Consider the following 19,989-nt stretch of genomic DNA (forward strand, 5'->3'; position numbering starts at 1 on the left):
GGTTTCCTCTCACGCACCCATTCCCTGATCTCAGCGGGGCACTGGGCAAAAAATTGTTCTTTTAGGATAACCTGGAGACAGGTGTTCCAGGTTAAGGCCTCCTCTGCCTCCAGCCAGCGATTACATATTTGTTTGAGTCTGTGGGCATACATCTTGAAAGACACTTCCTCATTACAGGCTAAAGTACGAAACTGGGTCCTGTAAGTGTCTGGGGTCACAGCATAATGTTCTAGAACAGTCCGTTTAATCTCTGCATACTCACAGTTCCACCGAGGGTCCATAGCTCTATAGGCTGCGGCAGCTCCACCCTCTAAGAGCCCCACAAGATGTCGGACGCGCTCCCTTTCCGGGACTTCCATTAATCGACACTGATGCTCAAAGTCCAGGAAGAAGCCCTCAATGTCACCGGAAGCCTCATTAAACGGCTTGAAGTCTTTGCGGGACACTCTGGGGAGTTCCCTCATGGGGGATGCTGTGGGTACAGTCTGTCTGGAGCTTCTCGCTGCCTCCAAAGCGATCTCCCTCTCCAGCATTGCCCTCTCCTCCATCCTGCGCTGCCTCTCCTTGGCTGTGCGCATGACCTCCCTCTTATCTTCTATGGTAGCCTCTTCTCCCAGCAAGGCCATCTCCTCCTCGTACCACACAACCCACTGACTTTTTTGGGTATTTACCTCCGACTGCCGCCTTTCCTCTCTTTGCTGTGAGGATCCTTCCTCAGCATCATCTTGCAGGCGAACTGCTTCCAATGCTTCAATCAGCTGCTCATTGGAGAGTCCCTTGCAGCTGACTCCCAGTTCACGGGCCTTTGTTTGTAGGTTCTTTGCAGTCCAGTTCTTGTACTCTGAGGCTCTGGTTCCAGAAGTTGATGGGCCGTTGTCCTCCATTTCTTCTGCTCTGATCCCACCGCTGCCAACCAGTTTGTGACGGGAGTATTCTCCAGAGCAAGGAGGGACAACAGGCCTGGGAACGATCCAACAGATTTATTGACCAGAACACAGGAACAACACGAAGGTAATTTGCAGAGTCCCAAAATAAGTCCACAGGAAACTGATTCGGGGCACCTCCCGACAATCCTTGTGCCAGATCACAAAACCATAGTCGTTTTAGAGTCCCAGAAATCCGCCACGATCACACTAAGGCCGAGGCTTCCTCAGACAGCCTCGCCCTTCTCTTTCAGCATCCAACTCACATCTGCTGGGTCACACATAAGTCCATTGTCTTGGGCTCCTGGGATCAGCCCAAGTGTAGGGGAGTAGAAGTTCCCACCTCCTAGTCAATGGTTTGGTCCATCGCACGGCTCCGAGGTGTCTACAAGGATGTGTATTGTGAGTCCTCCCCCTGCTGAGGAGAACAATGGTGATTCCCCTAGCTGTGTTGACCCAAGCCTGAATTCAATTATGGTCTAGATACACAAGTCTTGTGGAAAGGAGACAGGTTACTTACATAATTACATTATAGTCCCAGAGACACAGGCAATGGGGAAAGGAAACATATTGTTACAGGTATACACAAGACATTGCAAAGTATTGGGGAAAAATACATATCATGACATAACCATTACACATCACACTGGCAACCGTTACACATCACACTGGTAACCATGTCACATCACACTGGTAACACTGGTAACCATGTCACATCACACTAGTAACACTGGTAACCATGTCACATCACACTGGTAACAATGGTACCCATGTCACACCACACTGGTAACAATGGTAACCATGTCACATCACACTGGTAACAATGGTAACCATGTCACATCACACTGATAACAATGGTAACCATGTCACATCACACTGCTAACAATGGTAATGGTAACCATGTCACATCACACTGGTAACACTGGTAACCATTGCACATCACCCTGGTAACCATTACACATAACACTGGTAACACTGATAACCATGTCAAATCACACTGGTGACCATTGCACATCACACTGGTAACCATGTCACACCACACTGTTAACACTGGCAACCATTACATATCACACTGGTAACACTAGTAACCATGTCACATCACACTGGTATCAATGGTAACCATGTCATATCACACTGGTAACCATGTCTCACCATACTGGTAACACTGGTAACCATTGCACATCACACTGGTAACCATGTCAAATCACCCTGGTAACTATTACACATCACACTGGTAACCATTACACATCACACTAGTAACACTAGTAACCATGTCAAATCACAATGGTAACTATTACACATTACCATTGCACTTCACATTGGTAATCATTACACTTCACACTGGTAACACTGGAAACCATTACACATCAAACTGGTAAGCATGTCACATCACACTGATAACACTGGTAACCATGTCACATCACACTGGTAACTATTACACATCACACTGGTAACCATTGCACATCACACTCGTAACACTAGCAACCATGTCACATCGCACTGGTAACACTGATAACTATTACACATCACACTGGTAACCATGTCACCAGCGTCGGACTGGACCACCTTGGACCCACCAGAGAAAATCATTCTTGAGTCCCACTATGTAGCTACATAAAAATAAATACATGACCACCAATTGTGTGGTAAAACACACTAATATATGGGTATAATATAAGCTAGTACACGTCTAAATGATATAGCAAGGCTTGTGGTACCCCCCTCATAGAATATAAAGTAACCTCCTCATAATGTATTGTAGCCCCCTCATATAGTGTAATGCAGCCCCCTCATAGATTATAATGCAGCCCCCTCATAGAATATAATGTAACCCTCTCATCTATATATATATATATATATATATATATATATAAAGCTGAGTGTATGTATGTGTGTTTGTGTATCAAGCCATGCCCACTCCGTATATCCCCGCCCATACGCATAGCCACACTCACTCCACACGCAAAGCCCCATTCACACGGCCCATATAATGCAGCACCCCATAGAATATAATGTAGCCCCCTCAAATAATATAAAGTAGCCACCTCATAGAATGTAATGCAGCCCTCATATAGTATAATGGAGCCCTCTCATAGAATATAATGTAGCCCCCTCAGGGTATAATGCAGCCAGGTTGACATAGTATAATGCAGCCCCCCTGCAGAATATAATGTAGCACCCTCAGGGTATAATGCAGCCCCCTCATAAGGTATAATGCAGCCCCCCCATAGAATATAATGCAGCCCTCTCACAGAATTTAATGTAGCCCCTTCAGAGTATAATGCAGCCCTCTCATATCGTACAATGCAGCCCTCCTCATAGGGTATAATGCAACTCCTCTCATAGGGTATTATGCTGCCTCCCTCATAGGCCATAGTGCTGCCCCCCTCATAGAGTATCGTGCTGCCCCCCTCATATAGTGTAATGCAACCAGGGCTAACTGATATATATATATATATATATATATATATATATATATATACACACACACAAATCTGGCAAAAATTAAGGGACAAGTTTCAAATGTTCAGTTTGTCTGATTTTTCTCTTTATAGGTATACTAGCTGAAGAGCCCGGCGCTGCCTGGGCATAGTAACTAACTACGGTTAGTTATAACAAATTATAATGATTATATATATATATATATATATATATATATATATATATATATATATAAAGCTGAGTGTAGAGCCCCACCCACTCCGCATAGCCACATTCACTATAATATCCCACATCATCCCGTCAGCCAGAGCCACCGGACTACTACCCATAATATCCCACATCATCCCGTCAGCCAGAGCCACTGGACAACTACCACTAATATCCCACATTATCCTGTCAGCCAGAGCCACCAGACTACTACCCATAATATCCCACATCATCCCATCAGCCAGAGCTACCGGACTACTACCACTAATATCCCACATTATCCTGTCAGCCAGAGCCATCAGACTGCTACCCATAATATCCCACATCATCCTGTCAGCCTGGGGTCAGAACAAGAGCGCTGAGTGGAACGGTCATAATTTCCATACTGGGGATCCCTTTAAGAGAGGCATGGTGTCAGAACCAGAGCGCTGAGTGGATTTGCCCTGACTTCTATACCAATGATCCCTTTAATAGAAGCCTGGGGTGAGAATCAGAGCGCTGAGGGATTTACCCTAACTTCCATACCGGAGATCCCTTTAAGAGAGGCCTGGGGTCAGTACCAAAGCGCAGAGTGGATTTTCCCTCACTTCCGTACCGAGGATACCTTTAAGAGGAGGCTTGGGTCAGAACCAGAGCGCTGAGTGGATTTGCCCTAACTTCCATACCGGGGATCCCTTTAGGAGAGCCTGGGATCAGAACCAGAGTGCTGAGTGGATTTGCCCTGACTTGCATAATAATGATCCCTTTAATAGAACCCTGGGGTCAGAATCAGAGCACCGAGGGATTTACCCTAACTTCCTTACAGGAGATCCCTTTAAGAGAGACTGGGGTCAGTACCAGAGCATTTGAAGGCAATTGCCCTGACTTCCATACCGGGGATTTCTTTATAACAGGCCTGGGGTCAGAATTAAAGCGCTGGATGGATTTTTCCTGACTTCCATACCGGAGATCCCTTTAAGAAGGGCCTGGGGTCAGTACCAAGGCGCAGAGTGGATTTGTCCTAAATTCCATACCAATGATCCCTTTAATAGACCCTGGGGTCAGAACCACAGAGCTGAGTGGATTTGCCCTAACTTCCATACCAGGGATCCCTTTAAGAGAGGCCTTGGGGTCAAAACCAAAGCGCTGGATGGATTTGCTCTGACTTCCATACCAATGATCCCTTTAAGAGGGAAGATGTGCCTATATGATGGAGGATGTGTGATGTGTATATGGGCACGGGAGGGGGATTCATCTCTGTCATGTCCTCTCTTCTCCTTTCAGGTGGGCAGACAATGGCTGTGAGCTTATGCTCCCTGGGATGCTAGATTTCTCCCACCATGTCAGTGTCTGCTGAGGTGTTGTCAAGTGGGAAAACTGTTGGTCATAGCAACCAATCACAGCTCAGCTTCTTTTGAACAGCTCTGGTAAAATGAAAGATGCTTCGTGATTGGTTGGTGATGCGCGCTCACACACACACACACATTCATTTTTATATATAGAGATTTTTCAGTAAAATGTAAATTGTTCTTTTAGTCTATAAACTGCTGACAACATGTCTCCAAATTTCCAAGCAATAAATTTTGTATTTTTTTTCTGACTAAGAAAAATGGTCAAAATTAACAAAAAAAACAGTGCTTTCAGACATCAAGTAATGCAGAGAAAACAAGTTCATAATAATTTAGAAACAACAATACTAATATTTTAATTCAGGAAGAGTTCTGAAAACAATATTTTTGTGGAATAACCGTGATCTTTAAATAACAGCTTTCATGCGTCTTGGCATGTTTTCCACCAGTCTTTCACACTGCTTCTGGCTCAAAAATTTAAGCAGTTCTCCTTTGTTTGATGGCTTGTGACTATCCATCATCCTCTTGATTCCATAGGTTTTCAATGGGGTTCAGGTCTGTAGAATGGGCTGGCCATGACAGGGTTTTGATGTGGTGGTCACTTAATTTTTGCCAGAGCTGTATATATACAGCTATATATATATATTCCGATATCAGCAGTTGCTCTCACTGCCGTCTGCCCTTCACACAGCCGGTACGCGATGAAATGACTTCATCGCGCACCAACAGTGTCAGAGGCAGAGGGGAATGATGGGAGAGGGAGTCATCTGACGCTCTTGCCTCCATTATTGCTTTCAACTGTATCGGCATCTATGGCGCTGGGCCTCCCTGACTTATGGCTCCATAGCGGCCGCAGGGGCTGGGGGATCAGGGGCCCTGGTCTGCCGGCCCTGATAGCGGGCAGTGTTAGCAGGCTGCAGTGGCCAACACTGCCCGCTTTTAAAGTGAAATTAATATTCTCCCCTCTCCAAGCCCATGGGGGCGTGAGGAAGAGTGAATATTCATTTCACTTCAGCCGTAGCAGCAGGCTTCTGCCTCCTGTCACCCCCTGCTGCTCCGTTGGCACTGGGGGCCCCCATAGCAGCTGCGAGGTGTGCTGCTATTTGCGACACGCCACTGGCTGGGGGCCCCTGGAGCAGTAGGGACCCTAGGCAACTGCTGGTCCTGTATGCCAGCAGGTGTCATTACCTGGGCAAACCAGAGAATCCTCCGCTTCTCTGGTGGGACAGTCCGACCCTGCATGTCAAATCACACTGGTAACTATTAGGGTATGTGCAAACGTTGCAGATTTGCTGCGGATCCTCAGCGGATTTTCCGCGCGGATTTGCTGCAGATCCACAAGTGTGTGACCAACCAATGTAATGCAATAGGAAAAAAAAAGCTGTGCACATGCTGCGGAAAATTCCGCACGGAATCCTCAGCGGTTTATTTTCCGCAGCATGTCAATTCTTTTTGCAGATCAGCATGCGTTCTTACACCCATTCCATTAATGAAATCCGCAGGGCTAAAAACGCATGCCAATCCGCAAAGAATCTGCACAAAATCTGAGCAAAAAAGACACAAAATCCGTAAAAAACACGCAGATTTTTACCTGTGTTTTCTGCCAAAAGATTCCGTGCAGAAAATTCTGCAGCAAATCTGCAACTTGTGCACATACCCTTACACATCGCACTGGTAACCATTGCACATCACACTGGTAACACTGGTAACATGTCACATCACACTGCTAACTATTACACATCACACTGGTAACACTGGTAACCATGTCACATCACACTGGTAACCATGTCACATCACACTGGTAACTATTACACAACACACTGGTAACACTGTTAACCATTGCACATTACACTGGTAATCATTACACATCACACTGGTAATCATTACACATGTCACTAGTAACACTGGTAACCATGTCACATCACACTGGTAACACTGTTAACCATTGCACATTACACTGGTAATCATTACACATCACACTGGTAATCATTACACATCTCACTAGTAACACTGGTAACCATTACACATCACACTGGTAACTATTACGCATCACACTGGTAACACTGGCAACCATTGCACATCACACTGGCAACCATTGCACATCATGCTGGTAATCATTACACATCACACTGGTAACCATGTCACATCACACTGGTAGCCATTACACATCACACTGGTATCACTGGTAACCATTACACATCACACTGGTAACCATTACATATCACACTGGTAATTCCCCTTCATCTATATATATAAAGTTGAGTATATGTATGTGTGTATGTATCAAGCCCCGCCCACTCCACATAGCCCCACCCACTGGCGAACAGAGAGCGGTGTTGCAGAGGGAAAGTGCAGGATGCGGGTGGAGAGTGGAACTGCGAAGGAGAGAGCAGTAAAAGGATGGAGAGCGGTGCTGCGGAGAGATAGAGTGGGACGTCGCGTGGAGACCTGGGCTGCAGATGCAGAGAGTGGGACGGCGGGAGGAGAGCACGGCTGAGGAAAGAGCGTGATGGCGAGTGGAGAGTGTGGCTGTTAAGGGAGAGAGAGGGACGCAGGTGGAGAGCTGGGCTGCTGAGGGAGAATGCGGGATGGAGGGTGGAGAGCTGGGCTTCGGAGGGAGAGAGCAGGATGGCGAGTGGAGAGCGGGGCTGCGGAGGGACTATGCACGGGCAATGCCGGGCTGTTCTGCTAGTGTATAGTAAGCTCTGGGGGCAGAGTTTTCTCTAGGCACCATCCGCCCCGGAGCCCGGAAGAGGTAATTTATATAAAGTGATAAATGATGATTTCTCAGCAACAACACATCTGATATCAGACACAAAGGGAGGACTGTTTTCAGCAGTTTGTAACCTGTATATCCACATTAATAGTTTACAAAAGCTTTGACACTTCGCCCACTTAGTCTTCCAAATAAAAAAGTATTACTTTAAAGGCAAACTGTCAGTGCGATTCCTACCCCACACTGTATGGTCGTATCGCTCTCCATACAATATGCCTTTATTTATGCACTGTCAGTGCGATTCCTGCCCCAAACTGTATGGTCGTATCGCTCTCCATACAATATGCCTTTATTTATGCACTGTCAGTGCGATTCCTGCCCCAAACTGTATGGTCGTATCGCTCTCCATACAATATGCCTTTATTTATGCACTGTCAGTGCGATTCCTGCCCCACACTGTATGGTCGTATCGCTCTCCATACAATATGCCTTTATTTATGCACTGTCAGTGCGATTCCTGCCCCAAACTGTATGGTCGTATCGCTCTCCATACAATATGCCTTTATTTATGCCCTCTGTCAGTGCGATTCCTGCCCCACACTGTATGGTCGTATCGCTCTCCATACAATATGCCTTTATTTATGCACTCTGTCAGTGCGATTCCTGCCCCACACTGTATGGTCGTATCGCTCTCCATACAATATGCCTTTATTTATGCCCTCTGTCAGTGCGATTCCTGCCCCACACTGTATGGTCATATCGCTCTCCATACAATATGCCTTTATTTATGCACTGTCAGTGCGATTCCTGCCCCACACTGTATGGTCGTATCGCTCTCCATACAATATGCCTTTATTTATGCCCTCTGTCAGTGCGATTCCTGCCCCACACTGTATGGTCGTATCGCTCTCCATACAATATGCCTTTATTTATGCACTGTCAGTGCGATTCCTGCCCCACACTGTATGGTCGTATCGCTCTCCATACAATATGCCTTTATTTATGCACTCTGTCAGTGCGATTCCTGCCCCACACTGTATGGTCGTATCGCTCTCCATACAATATGCCTTTATTTATGCCCTCTGTCAGTGCGATTCCTGCCCCACACTGTATGGTCGTATCGCTCTCCATACAATATGCCTTTATTTATGCACTGTCAGTGCGATTCCTGCCCCACACTGTATGGTCGTATCGCTCTCCATACAATATGCCTTTATTTATGCCCTCTGTCAGTGCGATTCCTGCCCCACACTGTATGGTCGTATCGCTCTCCATACAATATGCCTTTATTTATGCACTGTCAGTGCGATTCCTGCCCCACACTGTATGGTCGTATCGCTCTCCATACAATATGCCTTTATTTATGCACTCTGTCAGTGCGATTCCTGCCCCACACTGTATGGTCGTATCGCTCTCCATACAATATGCCTTTATTTATGCACTCTGTCAGTGCGATTCCTGCCCCACACTGTATGGTCGTATCGCTCTCCATAAAATATGCCTTTCTGCATTCTCTTGCTTTTTGACAACTGAAAAATTGCTGTATTAGTTCATATGCAAATGAGTCTCCAATAACTGCATAACACCCTCTTCTGTTTGACTGATAGCTCCCTGGCTTGACCACATAGTAAGTAAGGTGTCAGTCAAACAGAAAAAGGTGACACTAGGCAAGAAATAATCCTTGGGAGGCAGAGGTTTGGGAAGTGCTTCGGCACCCGAAAAGCACTTTGGCCTCATTTTTATATGTAAAATAGGAATTGTCAGGGAGCATACTTAATCTATAAAAGGACATCCATAGAAATCTGTAGGTCCATTGTCCACCTTTGTATACCTCCGATGGAAGCGCAAGGAAGAATCTATGAGGGAAATCATTGGGGTATGTGCTATTTCATGCCATATAACAAAATATTCTTCCGTAGAAGCAATGACAGCAACACATGGATTGCCTACAGCTCTGTCATATTAGCTTATGGACTCCTTGTGCCACCCTGTAGGCTTCTGCTATTAGTAAGATGTAAGAAAGAGAACATGGATAAAAAATGGCCATTGCTATAAATGAGGAATAATTAAATGGTGACTAAACCAATTATTCTTCATACAAAATGAAGTGTGAGTCATATTCTGGTTTCTATAAGCTGAGAAGATATGAGCCCGTCCTTATGACTGAGTGTTAAGAGTAGGGGGTCCTTTGTACGTGTTCTGATCTTAGAAGTTGGAGCTGATGACGGATACGTGTATTTCTGAGTATGACAAGAATGGATTTGGCTTTGTGAGTATGTGACAAGTAATGACTGTATTTTCCCGGTTGGAAAAGGAGAGTAATAAGTGTGCTGATGACGAGAACATGAGAATCGGATGTGTCTTGAAATATCTTCTCTCGGGTCTTTCAGAGTGAAGATATTGATGAGTGGGACGATGCTGCCCTTATTAAATCCTATGAAAAGGCTGTCCAGTCTTTCCAGGTACCTAATTACTAGCTGCATTTACCTAATAATAAATACTAATTAATTTCTAGCCTCAAGAGAACTGTTATACGTTCCCCTCTGCTGTGGTTAAACGCATAAATACTGTTGACACGCTTTAAACCTAGAATTCCAGCTAAGTCTCATATAGTGGAATGAAGAATGACAGTTTTCATCAAATTCTTCTTGCATTTCTGATCAGTCAGCTAGATGCCACTCAGAGCCCTGGGCGGATTTCCAATTTGAGGCAAAACCCAAAAGCAGCATTTTTTCTATCGTAAAGGCGACAGTGTGTAGGAAGGTAATGTACATTTCCTCTGTCCATCACATTTGCTTTCATTAAATGGAGAAATAGTTTTTTTTTCTTACTTTCTGGTAAGACCTCTTAGTTTAAAGTGGACCCCTTTCCCCAGTTTAGGCATGGTAATTGGCCACATCATGGAATACTGGTTGCAGCGCTGAATAGAGCAGTTTTATTTTTTAAAGGGAACTTGTCAAGTCAGATAATGCTATTATGCGTACACAAAAATTGGAGTATATAGTCCAAGATGAAATATAAAAATATTTTATTCATGATTACACATACAAGGCAAAATAAATATAAAATATGTATCAAGGAACAAAGTAATTCAAATCGGAGAGTGGGTACCAAAAAGAGGGGGAGCATGAGTATCCCAAATATGGTATAGAGTAAGGAGAGCATAGCAATGGATTACAGTTTTTATATAAAGTGCAGCATAATAGTAGTAATCAATATACTAAGCCATTACAAAATGGGATAAGGTCACATTATAAGTGATTAAATCCTGGGTCCCACTACCAGTATTACTGGTGGCAAAATACATCTATCAGTTAGAAGCTCTTACCCATATTTAAATTTGTGAGACCATGCGCACAAGCTCAACGCATGGCCCCTGAGGAAACCAATGCGAAACGCGCATCGGGGCTGTGTGCATGGATTCCAAGAAAAATAAAGTTAATTTTCTCCCACTTGCCGCACTTTTGTTTTGGTGCCCGGGCACTCTGCCAATGCTATTAACCTGTGTATTAATCCTGTATTTGCAGGTTAATAACATTTCAGAAAGGTTCCCTTTAATTTGTTATCATATGCGGAAATTTCTGATAAGTCTAAGGGGTTGTTACCAGAATTTTTGTTTCTGGAGGTCTGTACTTTTTCACCTGCATGATGTTGACCAGTCATACGCCGGAAGCATCATGTAGGGGACAAAAAGAGCACCCTGCAAGAGAAACTTAGAATAATAATAATAATCTCTTTTATTTATATAGCACCAACATATTCCGCAGCACTTTACAGTTTTGCACACATTACCAAAACATGCTTTCTCCTGTGAGACATGTAATGATAGGCAGCTTCAGCGATTATTCCTGCAGCTATTGTGTATAGCATAGCCCAGTGTTAAGGCCGGGATCACACTACCATGTGTGATGCGAGAAACTAGCACGAATCTCTCGCATCAACACCCCACGCTACCGCCAGCACTCAGGACCGGAACTGCGGCTGCATAGAAATACATGCAGCCGCAGCTCCGGTCCGGAGTGCCGGCGGTAGCGTCGGGTGTTGATGCGAGAGATTCATGCGAGTTTCTCGCATCACACACGTTAGTGTGATCCCGGCCTTAGCTTTCATCTCACAGCAGTCAGTGTGGAGAGAGGGGAATTACAGCAGAGCTAATAGCACTGTAAGAAGAGTACTGCAGGTTTAGAGGCGTTTGTAATCTCACAGCTCAGCTTTACTCCCCTCCACACACACAGAGTCATTCTCAGCTCTGCTTTATTCCCCATCCCTCTAAATTGACGTCTGTAAAATGTAAAGGATGTTTGTAATCACACTCAGTTCTGCTATAGTCTGTATAATAGGTACAACGATCATTGTTGAGAGCATGACTGTCTGTCTTTACATCTTACAGGAGAGGGCAGGTTCTTCTGACCTTGTAGAAGGCTTCTTTTTTTCCCGTGCATGACGCTTCCTGCTTATGATTGGTCAACATCGTGTAGGGGAAAAAGTGAATACCACCAGAGAAAAATTCTCGTGTAAGACTGATTTTGGCTTATCATAAATTATAACCTTAATTCTACAGGCTAATATCTCACAAAACATAGGAGCAATTTTTTTAAACTGACATTTTACTCAGCTCTGCAGACAATATTCCATGATGTGGCCAGTTTATCATGCTCAGACTAGTGAAGGATCCTCTTAAACTCACAGTTACTTGAATTCCCAGTTGTGTTTATGTATAATGAGGTTATGTTTTACCGCTTTTCGATACCATTAAGTAACAAGTAAAGGAAACCAAGGGATAAAGCGTTACATGGAGTGGGCACTAGGTGTATGCGTATGCTAATTCTTGAAGTAAAATGGTGTTGATTATATTATGAACTTGAGATGCAAAAAATAATTGAACTGGACCTGGAGTCTAGTTATTAAGAGTGTGAAAGTGGCTGTGCCTGAGGAGTCCACAAAAAGCTTAGACACGATAGAAGACGCCAGCATAAAAATAGCAGATTATAGATGGGGATTTATGATGAAACAGTGTGAAAAAAGCTATATTTCCCATGTAAAAAAACAGATAATATATTATTTTCAGTCACTTGCCTTTTATTGGACAATTTTATTCTGTTAGAATTTTTCTAGTCTGTGGCTGGATTAGAAACCATTGGTCAGAAGGAGTAAAATATTGCAGTAAGGCCATGTTCACACTATCAGTATTTGGTCAGTATTTGTAGGCCAAAACCAGGAGTAGGTCATAAATACAGAAGTGTTTCTATTATACTTTCCTCTGATCGTTCCTCTCCTGGTTTTAGCTTACAAATACTGATATAAAATACTGACCAAATACTTGCTGCCTTGCTATTTTTTTTTAAGTATTTCCAAAAACTTCCAGGCTCCTATTTACATCCATGGGCAATGGAGAACACATGCAAATATGCATTTCAAAAAATGTGCGCAAGAGTGCTAGAGGAACTCAGTGGCCACCGCTGCTGTTCCTTAAAAACATATATTTGGTAAAATGTAGATCCTGTTACTGGTTATTGTTGCAACTATGACCTATGCAGTAGAAATACCCCTCTAACTATATCATTCACTATCCTTCAGGATATGCTCAGGTGCAGTGATAAGAACCGGAGACAAGAAGGAGCTACTGCATCTAGTGATACCCAAAAAGATTGTCAACGAGAGGCACCTAGAGAGCCCGACTGGGAGAGAGATGGTCACAGGGATCACTCAAAAGATGATGGAGAGAAGTGGAGCAAGAAAAAGAAGGCACAGCCTCCTCCTCCTTTAATCCACCCGACCAACCAGCCTACTTCTCGCTCTCTTGTATCCAAAGTGAGTACCATAAACGAAAATCTGCATGTTTGTGTAATAGGCTCAATGAATTATCAAGGTTTAAATATGTATTGATGCTTTTGTATTACGTTTGTGCCATTGATTTCCTACATGAAAACACCCCATCACTGTTTATTTGCCATATCTTGTATGTCATAGAGTTGGAACATGTTCCAAAGCTACTTAAAGGGGTTTTCCCCGAACAAAAGTTCATTTTAATCCATTACTCTTGGAATAATAATAACTTCCACAATTGGCTGTGTATAAATAAAATGTTCCTGTGCTGAGATAATGTTATAAATGTGCCCCTGCTGTGTACAGTCATGGCCAAAAGTTTTGAGAATGACACAAATATTATATTTTCACATGATCTGCTGCCCTCTGGTTTTTATGTGTGTTTGTCAGATGTTTTTATCACATACAGAAATATAATTGCAATCATATTATGAGTAACAAAAGGTTATATTGACAGTTAGAATGAGTTAATGCAGCAAGTCAATATTTGCAGTGTTGACCCTTCTTCTTCAGGACCTCAGCAATTCTCCCTGGCATGCTCTCAATCAACTTCTGGATCAAATCCTGACTGATAGCAGTCCATTCTTGCAAAATCAATGCTTTTATTTTGTCTGAATTTGAAGGTTTTTGTTTGTCCACCCGTCTCTTGATGATTGACAACAAGTTCTCAGTGGGATTAAGATCTGGGGAGTTTCCAGGCCATGGCCCCAAAATCTCAATGTTTTGTTCCCTGAGCCATTTAGTTATCACCTTTGCTTTATGGCAAGGTGCTCCATCATGTTGAAAAAGGCATTGTTGATCGCCAAACTGCTCTTGGACGGTTGGGAGAAGTTGCTCTTGGAGGACATTCTGGTACCATTCTTTATTCATGGCTGTGTTTTTAGGCGAGACTGAGAGAGAGCCCATTCCCTTGGCTGAGAAGCAACCCCACACATGAATGGTTTCAGGATGCTTGACAGTTGGCATGAGACAAGACTGGTGGTAGCGCTCACCTGGTCTTCTCCAAATAAGCCGTTTTCCAGATGTCTCAAACAATCGAAAAGGGGATTCATCAGAGAAAATAACTTTACCCCAGTCCTCAGCAGTCCACTCCCTGTACCTCTTGCAGAATATCAGTCTGTCCATGATGTTTTTCCTGGAGAGAAGTGGCTTCTTTGCTGCCCTCCTTGAGACCAGGCCTTGCTCCAAGAGTCTCTGCCTCACAGTGCGTGCAGATGCACTCACACCTGCCTGCTGCCATTCCTGAGCAAGCTCTGCACTGCTGGTAGCCCAATCCCGCAGCTGAAACACTTTTAAGAGACGGTCCTGGCGCTTGCTGGTCTTTCTTGGGCGCCCTGGAGCCTTTTTGGCAACAAGGGAACCTCTCTCCTTGAAGTTCTTGATGATGCGATAGATTGTTGACTGAGGTGCAATCTTTCTAGCTGCGATACTCTTCCCTGTTAGGCCATTTTTGTGCAGCGCAATGATGACTGCACGTGTTTCTTTAGAGATAACCATGGTTAACAGAAGAGAAACAGTGATGCCAAGCACCAGCCTCCTTTTAAAGTGTCCAGTGGTGTCATTCTTACTTAATCATGACAGATTGATCTCCAGCCCTGTCCTCATCAACACCCACACCTGTGTTAATGGAGCAATCACTGAAACGATGTTAGCTGGTCCTTTTAAGGCAGGGCTGCAATGATGTTGAAATGTGTTTTGGGGGATAAAGTTCATTTTCTAGGCAAATATTGACTTTGCAAGTAATTGCTGTTAAGCTGATCAGTCTTTATAACATTCTGGAGTATATGCAAATTGCCATTAGAAAAAATGAAGCAGTAGACTTTGTAAAAATTAATATTTGTGTCATTCTCAAAACTTTTGGCCATGACTGTACTGTGTAATGGCCGTGTCTGATCGTACACGAACATGTTTGTTCATACAACATCTCCTGGGTAGGAGAGGACGCAAAAGAGTATACAGACAGCACGGGAATCGCCGCTGATTCTTTCTGTGAGGTAAAACATTTTCCTGCCTGTTTTTAAACAATGTTTTACCTCACAGAAAGAATCGGCTGTGATCCCCATGCTGTCCGGTCTGTATACTTTCTTGCGTCCCGCCCCGCCCAGCAGCTGTGGTATGATCAGACCATGTTCCTGCACAGTCAGACACAGCCATTTCACCATACACAGCAGGGACACATTTATAAGATTATCTCAGCACAGGAACATTTTATTATACACAGCCAATTGTGGAAATTATTATTGATCCAAGATCTATTGATTAAAATGAACTTTTGTTCGTGGTAAAACCCCTGTGAGTATTTTTTTGTTTGTTTGTTTTAGTCTCGGAGCTTAAATTGTTGAAGGGGTTTTCAACTTTTAGAAAAGTGGAACTCAAACAATTCCATAATATAAAAGACAATTATTACTCCCATTCCCTGCTCTCGCGCTGGCATCCCGCCACACTTTTGGTCTCTGTGTTTTGGCTGCAGTGGTGATGTTATGTCGACAGTTCACATTACTTCTGCAGCCAACCTTGAGTTCAGACAATCTAGATGCCACAAACGGCTGAGCTCTGTGATTGGCTGCAGCAGTGAATGAGCTGTTAGCACAAGCCGCTAAGCTCAGTGATGCGAGTTGTTGACGTGACATCACAGCTGCAGCCAAAACAAAGAGACCAGAACGGCAGCAAGGTGCTGGCACTGGAGGAGGGAAAGGTGAGTGCTATCTGTCTTTGTTATTTTACTTTCCTGGAATAGATTGGGGTCCACTTGTCTAAAAATTGAAAACCCCTTTAAACATTGACTCCTAGACAAATCCAAAATATAATGAATTCTTTAAGTCTCTCACTTTCTTGAGTTTAAGGGCTTTAAAGGGGTAGTCCAGGAACATTGTTGCATCTTGAGTGGGGAAGTGCTGCATTAATAGATGTAGTATAAGGACTACGGTGGCACTGTTACTGGTTAAGGCCTATAAGCAACTGATTGAGATTCTGGAATAAAAGGCATTGCCTATCTAGATGCTATCTGCATACAATTTCTAACGTCTGAAAATCCATTAAGCAAAGGAGTGAAAGAAAACTGATAGGGCTCACTCCCACTTGATATTAAATCGGACAAATGCAATCCGATTAAAAATTCAGATTGCATTCGTGTCAGTTTATCCTATGCTTTTGTTCTCAGTGGTGTTTTTTTTTCCTTCTCCAATTGGATCACAATCGGACATACTGGTTCAAAAAAAATGCAGCATGCTGTGATTGCATGCAAGATTCGGATCATGCGCACCCATAAACAGTAAGTCTATGGGTGCGTGTGAAATATCGCCCTGCACTCGGATATCTCCTGATTGCAGTCCGATATACGTCAACATCGGCAGCAGAGGAGATGGAGAAATTACTTTCTCCGTCTCCTCCGCACCTGTGCTCCCATTCTCTCTTGCAGGAGGATCGGAGCACAGAGCACTGACACCCGGCTCCTGCTTACAGTGGAGCAGGAGCTGAGGGTCATTAGCATATCGCATCCAATGCTCTCGCATCGTATGTGATACGCTAATGTGTCTCCTGCCTTAGGGTGTGTGCACACAATGTCTTTTTTAGCCATGTTTGGAGTCAATTCACTGTGAAAGCTGCCTGGAAAAACACGAGCATATATCTTTCTATGTAGGAAAACACTTGTCCATAATGTTCAGGCATTTGAGCATACCCAGGTTTGCTAAGATGCCAAGAGGTTAAAAAAAGTGATCTGATCATTCTTCAGGTGATTTCCATATGGATGATGCTCCATATTTAATATACAATTCATTGGGAAGGCTTAAAAAATGTCCAGTAGTATTTTTGAGCTTTATGACAGCGTGATAAACAGGTAGAGATTTCTTCATTGTTGAATGCTGTTAAAAAAAATACCCTGAAAAGACCAAGACAAAGGGTGCCCCAAAATGCTGGGTAAATGCTCAAACAAACTTCAAACATGGAAGTTTTTAGTCACATGAACTAGAGGTTATGTTCACCTTAGGATCAGTTTAGATCTAGTTATTATACCCCAATACCTCAACTCTTTGTAGACTGGTTGAAAGCAAATCTCCTATTTCATTCTCAAGGGCCTGCAGGAACTTTTGGAAGTGAAAAGACTAGTGGTGGCAGGTTAGCTATGCAGCATTACTTGTACTTACATGATTTGCATGCAGTAATCATTAATGTAAGGCCAGATTTACACATCCAAGTGACACGGCCCAAATATGGACCGCTAAGAACTAATGCTCAGGTCTTCTGACCAACCCAAACATAACAGCCTCATACAGTAGGAAAAAAAGTATTTAGTCAGCCTCCAATTGTGCAAGTTCTCCCACTTAAAAAGATGAGAGAGGCCTGTAAGTGACATCATAGGTAGACCACAACTATGAGAGTCAAAATGAGAAAACAAATCTAGAAAATCACCTTGTCTGATTTGCCAAGATTTATTTTGCAAATTATGGTGGAAAATAAGTATTTGGTCATTAACAAGTTCATCTCAATATTTTGTTATATATCCTTTGTTGGCAATGACAAAGGTCAAATGCTTTCTGTAAGTCTTCACAAGGTTGCCACACACTGTTGGTGGTATGTTGGCCCATTCCTCCATGCAGATCTCCTCTAGAGCAGTGATGTTTTGGGCCTGTCACTGGGCAACACAGGCTTTCAAATTCCTCCAAAGGTTTTCTATGGGGTTGAGATCTGGAGACTGGCTAGGCCACTCCAGGACGTTCATATGCTTCTTACGAAGCCACTCCTTCGTTGCCCTGGCAGTGTGCTTGGGATCATTATCATGCTGAAAGACCCATCCACATTTCATTTTCAATGCCATTGCTGATGGAATGAGGTTTGCACTCAAAATCTCACAATACATGGCCCCATTCATTCTTTCATTTACACGGATCAGTCGTCCTAGTCCTTTTGCAGAGAAACAGCCCCAAAGCATGATGTTGCCATCCCCATGCTTCGCAGTAGCTATGGTGTTCTTTATATGCAACTCAGCATTCTGTCTCCTTCAAACACAACAAATTTTGTTTCTACCAGTTTTACTTTGGTTTCATCAGACCATATGACATTCTCCCAATACTCTTCTGGATAATCCAAATACTCTAGAAAACGTCAGAGAGCCCGGACATGTACTGGCTTAAGCTGGGGGACACGTCTGGCACTGCAGGATCTGATTTCCTGGCAGCGTAGTGTGTTACTGATTGTAGCCTTTGTTACGGTGGTCCCAGCTCTATGTTCTGGGATTTTTTTTCACCGTTCTTGTGATCATTTTGACCCCATGGGGTGAGATCTTGTGTGGAGCCCCAGATGGAGGGAGATTATCAGTGGTCTTGTATGTCTTCAGTTTTCTCTTTATTGCTCCCACAGTTGATTTCACCACACCAAGCTGCTTGCCTATTGCAAATTCAGTCTTCCCAGCCTGGTGCAGGGATACATTTTTGTTTCTGGTGTCCTTGGACAGCTCTTTGGTCTTCACCATAGTGGAGTTTGGATTTTGACTGTTTGAGGTTGTGGACAGGCATCTTTTATACTGATAACAAGTTCAAACAGATGCCGTTACTACAGGTAATGAGTGGAGGACAGAGGAGCCTCTTAAAGAAGAAGTTACAGGTCTGTGAGAGCCAGAAATCTTGCATGTTTTTAGGTGACCAAATACTTATTTTCCACTATGATTTGAAAAATAAATCTTGCCAAATCAGACAAGGTGATTTTCTGGATTTATTTTCTCATTTTGACTCTCATAGTTGTGGTCTACCTATGATGTCAATTACAGGCCTCTCTCATCTTTTTAAGTGGGAGAACTTGCACAATTGGTGGCTGACTAAATACTTTTTTTCTCCACTGTATATGCATCACAGACTGTGACATACTGATGTTTGAATGCATTTTAAAATCTTTCCTGCATTCCTTTTGCATAGAATGACCCTCTCAGGTATGTCACATAACACTGAGAAGATAATCAAATAATTGCACATGCCACCTTGTTCTTTCATTTTTTCACTAGTGAATTAGAAGTCATGCACAGTTTGCAAAAATGCATCATACTTAAAAGAGGATTCCCATCTGGGACATATTATGGCATGGATAAACAGGATCAACAGGGTATGCTAATAATGTCCGATAGATGCGTCCCACTGTTGAGACCTGCATCTGTCTCACGAATGGGCCCCTGTAAGAAATGGTGAGGTGACCGTGCCTGTGCGGCTCTCTCTATCAATTTCTAAGATAACACTGTAAATTGCGGAGATTGAGTATTTTCAAAGTTTCCATAAACATTAATGACAGTGCGTGCCATAGCTCTATTCTTGAAGTACGTACAGGTCACAGTGGTGGCACCCTCATCTACAAGTATCTGAAGTTTATACCACGTTTTGTCTAAATGCTAGGAAAATAACAAAAATGGGACAACTCTGTTAAGTAGCTTGCAGAAATGATTCAACTTTTTTTTTTTACATAGTGGGTACAAATACAAAAAATATACTTTTTGTCCAAGATGTTAAAAAAGGCCTGGAACTTCTGACTCCCAAGAGTAGGAGACCAGTATCAAATTAAAGGG

The 19,989-nt window shown here is 43.4% G+C and overlaps 1 protein-coding gene across 6 annotated transcripts in view; it reads left to right on the forward strand.

The window, feature by feature from the left end:
- LOC141050919 (survival motor neuron protein 1-like) overlaps positions 1 to 19,989 on the forward strand; it is a 98,141-nt gene that overhangs the window by 20,402 nt on the left and 57,750 nt on the right. For 3 of the 6 annotated variants that reach the window (XM_073547653.1, XM_073547662.1, XM_073547623.1), the window contains exons 2-4: positions 10,007 to 10,078; positions 10,281 to 10,379; positions 13,194 to 13,427. In XM_073547653.1, coding sequence (XP_073403754.1) covers positions 10,007 to 10,078; positions 10,281 to 10,379; positions 13,194 to 13,427 — 405 coding nt within the window. The remainder of the gene's footprint in view (positions 1 to 10,006; positions 10,079 to 10,280; positions 10,380 to 13,193; positions 13,428 to 19,989) is intronic. The other 3 variants (XM_073547631.1, XM_073547639.1, XM_073547646.1) reach the window with 3 other exon arrangements.

This window comes from Dendrobates tinctorius, unplaced genomic scaffold, assembly GCF_039654945.1.
Source record: "Dendrobates tinctorius isolate UK_male_01 unplaced genomic scaffold, ASM3965494v1 ptg000011l, whole genome shotgun sequence".
Lineage (NCBI taxonomy): Eukaryota > Metazoa > Chordata > Amphibia > Anura > Dendrobatidae > Dendrobates > Dendrobates tinctorius.